General features: G+C 33.8%; 1 protein-coding gene across 5 annotated transcripts in view; it reads left to right on the forward strand.

Moving 5' to 3' along the window:
* The window catches only part of CERT1 (ceramide transporter 1), a 142,136-nt gene that overhangs the window by 92,244 nt on the left and 42,897 nt on the right, over nucleotides 1-6,995 (forward strand). For all 5 annotated transcript variants that reach the window (XM_032278146.1, XM_032278136.1, XM_032278127.1 and 2 more), the window contains exons 6-7: nucleotides 1,571-1,654; nucleotides 3,631-3,788. In XM_032278146.1, the coding sequence (XP_032134037.1) occupies nucleotides 1,571-1,654; nucleotides 3,631-3,788 (242 nt within the window). The remainder of the gene's footprint in view (nucleotides 1-1,570; nucleotides 1,655-3,630; nucleotides 3,789-6,995) is intronic.

A 6,995-nucleotide genomic window follows, 5' to 3' on the forward strand; every position in this document is an offset into this window, starting at 1 on the left:
GATTGGCAACATTTTCAAGTGATTATTAAAAAATGAAATAGTCCAGTAGTTAGAAAATGGCAGTATGGAAGATTTTCCTTGGTGATTCTTACCATTTAGTCAAAGGAGGGAAATGAGGTATCGACTGGGACTCTGCATCCATAAAAAAGACAGCTAAAGTAAATGAGATGTTCTTGTAGAGCCAAGGTACTCCTGAAGTAAAAAGATACAGGCAATAAGTAAGACATTAGTTTAAAATGAAGATTCCTTCTTTAGAAAGGGAGTTCCTCAAAAGATAAATAAAGGAGTTACGTAGGCTGGGTGCAGTGGCTTACACCTGTAATCTCAGCATTTTGGGAGGCAGAGGTGGGCAGGTTGCTTGACATCAGGAGTTCAAAACCAGCCTAAGCAATATGGTGAAACCTCGTTTCTACAAAAAAATTAGCTGGGCATGGTGGTGTACACCTGTGTTTCCAGCCTCAAGAGGCTGTGGTAGGAAGATTGCTTGAGCCCATGAGGTGGAGGTTGCAGTGAGATGAGATCATGCCACTCATCTTTGAGCCTGACTTTGAGCCTAGGCAACAAAGTCAGACCCTGTCTCACAAAAAGAAGAAGAAGAAACCATCAAAAGCTTCATAAAAGCAGCAAATAACATTGGGAGCTACGATGCAGGAATTTGCATTATGAGTGGAACACATAGTACAGAGAATTAAAGTATGTTAGGTAGAGAAAAAGGGACAGCACATAGAAGAAAGAGGTACATTAAAGTAGAACAAAAGAGATTCTGTTTTTTTCTGGACTTAGAGAAGTTAAAAGGGATGTCCAGGTACAGATATATACTGGGATGAATGAAAATTGATATCATATCTGTTATATTTTCCCTGCACATCCAGAAATAGTATATTTAAGAACTCTCAGCTGGACATGGTGGCTCACGCCTGTAATCCCAGCACTTTGGGAGGCTGAGGTGGGCGGATCATAAGGTCAGGAGTTCAAGACCAGCCTGACCAACATAGTAAAACCCCATCTCTACTAAAATAAAATAAAAAATACCCAGGTGTGGTAGCACATACCTGTAGTCCCAGCTACTCGGGAGGCTGAGGCAGGAGAATCAGTTGAACCCGGGAGGCAGAAGTTGCAGTGAGCCGAGACCATGCCATTGCATTCCAGCCTGGGTGACAGAATGAGACTGTCTTAAAGGAAAAAAAAAAAGAACTCTCAGAGGCAAGCTAAGGTGTCTTCTGCATGGAAGGTACTTTTTATAGACCTGTTCAGCCCTCTGGTCCTCCTAGAGAGTTGAAGTGTCCTCATTGAAGGGAGCAAGAGACAGGATGACTACAGGGTGAAATAATTCATAGCTCAGTAACCTTCCCTTACACAAATGAGAATGAATATGGTTTAAAAATAATGTATCTAAAGACATTCTACCGCATATTTATTGAGCATACCTTGATTACCAGTGAAAGTACAAGCATTAGTAAGACGTCGTACTCACAGAATCAGAATCCAAAGTAAAATGATTCTGTTGAACATAAGAATAGACATTAACTTCTATTTTTTTATCCTGATTTTTTAAATGTGTTTTATTTAGTGGTAGAAGATGATGAAGATGACTTCCCTACAACACGTTCTGATAGTGACTTCTTGCATAATACCAATGGCAATAAAGAAAAGTGTAAGTAATACATTTTTCCCCTCAGGTGGATAAAATATACTTTCAGAAGTTAACAACCCACAAAGAATAATTACCTAATTGAGTAATTTTTTTTAAAGCAATAGAACTGCTGGAATCCAAGTGAAAATATCTTCCAAGACATGTAGGTAACATCACATTCTGACATTATGTAATAATGGTAACTTTTACATATGGATGTCCAGATGTCCCAGCATCATTTGCTGAAAAGACATTTTTTTTTTCTGCTTTGAATTGCCTTGGCACCTTTTTGAAAAACTGATGGACCATAAATGTGAGGGTTTATTTCTGGACTCTCAATTCTGTTGAGTTGATGTACATGCCTATTCTTATTAAGAAAATACAAGTTTTTTTAAAAAAGCTTTATTGAGATATAATTGGTGTACCATTTAAAGTGTATAATTTGATAAATTTGGATATTTTCATGAAACTGTCAGCACAGTCAAATGTTTTCTCCATCCCCTTTGTCATTCCTCTCTCCCCCATTCCCAAACAACCACTGATCTATTTTCTGTCACTATAGATTAGTTTGTATTTTCTATAATTTAATGTAAATTGACTCATACAGTTTGTATTCTTTTTTGACCTGGCTCTTTTTTAGTTTGAGATTCATCATTATTGTTGCATGTATCAGTAGTTGAGTTCTTCTCACTGCTGAGTGGTATTAGATACACCATAGTTTGTGTATCTATTCATTCACTGGTGGACATTTGGGTTGGTTGCAGTTTTGGCTATTACAAATAAAGCTGCTATGAGCATTCATATACAATTCTTTCCATGGACATCTATTGTATTTCTTTTGGGTAAATACCTAGGGGTAGAATGTCCAAATCATATGGCAGGTGTGTGTGTTTAATTTTTAAAGAAAATGCCAGATTGCTTTTTATCAGCCATTTATGAGAGTTCCAGTTCCTCCACATCCCCACCAACACTTAAGATGGTCAGTCTTCAAATTTCAGTCATTCTAATAGGTGTGTAGTGATATGTCATTGTGGTTTTAATTTGCATTTCCCTACTAGCTAGTGATATTAAGCGTCTTTTCATGTTTTTATTTGCCATTTCTATCTTCTCTTTGGTGAAATGTGTCTTCACATTTTTTGATCATGTCGGGGTGGTGTTTATTATTAATGAGCTTTGAGATTACCTCATATGTTCTGGAAAGAAGTCCATTATTAAATATATGCCATGCAAAGGTTTTCTCCCAATTTGTGGCTTATCTCTTTATCCTCTTAACAATGTTTTCAAGAGCAGAAATTTTACATTTTGATTAAGTTTATCTGTTTGTTCTTGATGGCTTATATCTTTACTGTCCTGTCTCTAATAGTTTTTAAAGTCAGAAGTGTCATTATTTAATTTATAAGGATTCTACTAAAACGATTTCTTATTAACTATAGAATATTATGCTTTCTTGTTTGTATCTTGTGAGTTTTAAGATTTTTTTGTTTAATTCAAAAGCTAACCATGAATTAAAATAAAATTTAACCATAAAAGGCATTGAGTTTAAATAGTGCATTGGTTCTAGATTTAAATTTGTATATTCATTTTAAAATTGTATGTTACCTTATTAGACTCTGTAGTTTATCTTAAGATGTTTTTTAAATTCTAGATTTCTCAAAATGTAAGGTAGTTCTTGCCATAATTAGGTGTTACTCTAAGCTGTCAGAATGTTATTGTTAAAGTATTACTCCTCCTACCACTTGATTAATTGGGTGCAGCACAGCAAATGAGTTTCAGGAAACAGAATCTAGAAAGACTGACTTGAAAGTACATATGCTGCCACAAAGCTTCTTTGCTCATAGAGCTTGGATAGGAGGTTTTTAAATGTTGGCCCACAGAAGGAAAATTAAAACCCCAAAACCTGTTTTCACTTGCTAATTTTCTAAACATTTTCTAATCTTAAATTGTGATGAGTTATTTCTTTATTAGAAATATTTTCAGTAAATAACTTTCTTTTTCAGTATTTCCACATGTGACACCAAAAGGAATTAATGGTATAGACTTTAAAGGGGAAGCAATAACTTTTAAAGCAACTACTGCTGGAATCCTTGCAACACTTTCTCATTGTATTGAACTAATGGTTAAACGTGAAGAAAGCTGGCAGAAGAGAATGGATAAGGTAAGACTAAGGTTTTTTTCCTTTTAAAAATAATCATATTTTATTTAAGTTTTATAGATTGTTTGAATATTTAAGCCAAGCTAACTTCTTAGGGAAGAATCTTGGGCTGATAGAAATCTCAGATGATACTACTCCTCTGAAGCTTTATGGGCATCTTAAACTCATTTGTGTAACAGAATTCACCAGTTACTTGTTTAGTTACTATACAATGCTTTCTTGAAAGCTTTCTTTCATTTTATGCTGATGTTAGTGATGCTTTGGAGTAGAAGTGTTAAGCCATTTAACATTACCTGCCTTTAAGTGTATGAGTATGAAACTGTATTTAAGGTATATGAACTAACTTATATGCCAATTTACACAGTTAAACATTTACTTATTACAGCAACACTCATATATTTTTTCAATGGTCAGTGATAACATTTAACATACATTATGTTGTTTGATCATTTGCCCTATGTTCACATTTTCTCACCTGTGTTTAAACACAGCACTGATAATAATATTACAGTATGACTCTTTAGTTTCTAGTGTGAGGTATGGCTCAGTGGATTTAAGTAGGAAAACTTCTGTTTATGATTCAACTTTAGAAAAATAGTAAAATGTTAGAATTGAAACATACCTTAAAGTTCTAATCCAATGCCATCATTTTATAGAAGGAATTGAGTGAGGCTCAGAGGCTTATCAAAAGGTGATTAACAGAGTAAGAGGAATTTTTTTCTAGTGTTCTATATCAGCACTGGATACCAAATTAGACATTGGCCAGAATCATATTCATTCTTAAGCTCTGCAGAGTTTGAAGGCCTTTGAATTTGGGCAGGACACTAAAGAAAGCAATGTTAGCACTATGTGTTTAGAAAGTTTCCCATGTTTTAGAAGAAAGGAGAACTGTTCAGAATGCACAAGTGCAGGTGAGAGTAAGGCATTTTGACTAGCAATATGTCTTCTTTTAAAATAGGCAACGAAAACTTTTTTTTAAGGTATAGAAAATTTATTATCATCCTGGAGCCAAACTATTATATCTTCAAAGATTTCAACTCTATACTCAGTGTGGATCAAATTGAATTATTAGAAGAGTCCCTGTTTACACAAAAAATAATACATTGAGAAACAGGACAACTCCCTAAATACATTAGAGTAATGGTTCAAGAATATCATTCAACCTGTCCAGACTAGCTTATTTACAACTTTTGGGCAACTTTCTCCTCTCTTTAGTCTCTTTCCCCTTCACTAAGAGATCATATTCTTTGGTCATATACTCTTAACCACATTGCCTAAAAAAAATTTTTTTAAACCTTTGCACATTATATAACATGACATCCTAATTATTTTAGCATTCAAGTTTATTTGCTATATTGAAAAAGGGAGATAGAGTTTTGATTGCTTTCAGCGTTGTTAATCTTACTAGTTCTCTTTTATTGGGTGGCAATAAGCAGAGCAAACGAAACATCTGCAGGGAAGAAACACTTTTGTTGCTTCTCATGCAACACTCTTCATCAAAGAACAGCCAGAAAATATAGCAGTATTGGTTGAAATCCGGACACTACTGCGTTTTATAGTCTTCTTACAGATCTATCTGATGTCAAATTTTATTAACCTTTTCCACTGTAATTTTTCCTCAAGGTTGAAATAACTGGATCCCAGTTACATTTTACATGGAATGTAAGTGTGTGTGTATTTGCACATGTGCGTGCACACAGTATATGTGTGTTCATATATATATATACACATATATGCAGTGTATGTGTGTATTTATTGGTACGCAACTCTATTCAAGAATTTTAATCTTCTGTGTGTGGGGAGAGAGAGAGAGAGTGTGTGTGTGTATATATATATATACACACACACACATTAAAGACTATAAAGTTCTTGAATAAAGTTGTTTATCAACAAATATGTCTTTCAGGTAATTCTTAGAATTGGGAAAGAAAGTACAATCATAACAATATTATTTCATTGAAATTGTTTCATTCAGGTGCATGCCTACTGTGTGCTTGACTCTAAGCTAGTAATGGGGAAACAGTGATAAGCAGGAAATAGTCTCTCAAGGAGCTTAAAATCTAATAAGAGAAATTAAATAGGTGATAATAACAGCTGTTTAATAGTAGAATTGTCTATATGATACTTTTATATAGTTATAATGTCAGTTCCAAAATTCTTTCAGCTAATTGAAAATGCTATTTTGTAATGATGATTTTTCTTGGTTACCTATAATAATAATCCTTTCTACTGTAGAAGTGGTGTACTTAATTGTTAGCCAGTCATGTCCAGGAAGACCAAAAATTCTAAAAATAGGCAATTATGGTTAACAATGTAAATAAGAGACAATCTTTTCATTGAAGATACATTTGCTTACATTAATAGATTCACAGGTGTATAATTTTACATACATTTTCACTTTCCCATAAGTCTTTAATATTATTGCTGTGTATTTTTGTTTTATTAATTTAAAATTAATGTATAACATATATACAGTGAAGTGTACCAATCTTAAGTATACTACTTGATTTTTCTTTAACGTTTCTATACACCCCTGTAACCACAGTCAGATCAAGATATATGTAACTTTTCTAGCACCCTAGAAGGTTCCTTCATGCCCCTTCCTATTCCATATCATACCACCATCCCAAAAGATGATCATATAGTTTTAACCTATTATTACAGATTAGTCTTGCCTGTTCTGGAATATCATGTTAACAAAATCATACAATATACTTTTCAGTCAGGCCTTCTTTTTTCCTCAACATTGACTGTGATATTCATTCATGTTGTTATATTTAATAGTAGTTTTTCTTTTTTATTGCTATACAGTATTTTTATTGTATGATAACTTTTCATTGTATGACTTCAATTTGCTTATCAGTTTTCTTGTTGATGGACATTTAGGTTGTTTTCATTTTTTCGTATCATGAATAAAACTGCTATGAGAGTCCTTGGGGGTATATCTTTAGGTATATTTCTCATAACTTGGAGTAGACTTATTAATTCATGGGGGTATATGTTTAACTTCAGTGGATACTGGCAATTTTCCCGATTGATTAAATTAATATTTCTACCAGCAGTGAGGAAGGATTCCAATTGCTTTTAATTCTTGACAGCACTTGGTATTGTTAAGGATGTGTGGGTGTTGTTGATGTTGTTCACTCTTGACAGTACTTAGTATTGTGTGTGTGTGTGTGTGTGTGTGTGTGTGTGTGTGTGTGTGTGTGT

Source organism: Sapajus apella, unplaced genomic scaffold (genome assembly GCF_009761245.1).
Source record: "Sapajus apella isolate SASKATOON/1434 unplaced genomic scaffold, GSC_monkey_1.0 scaffold1, whole genome shotgun sequence".
Classification (NCBI taxonomy): Eukaryota; Metazoa; Chordata; class Mammalia; order Primates; family Cebidae; genus Sapajus; species Sapajus apella.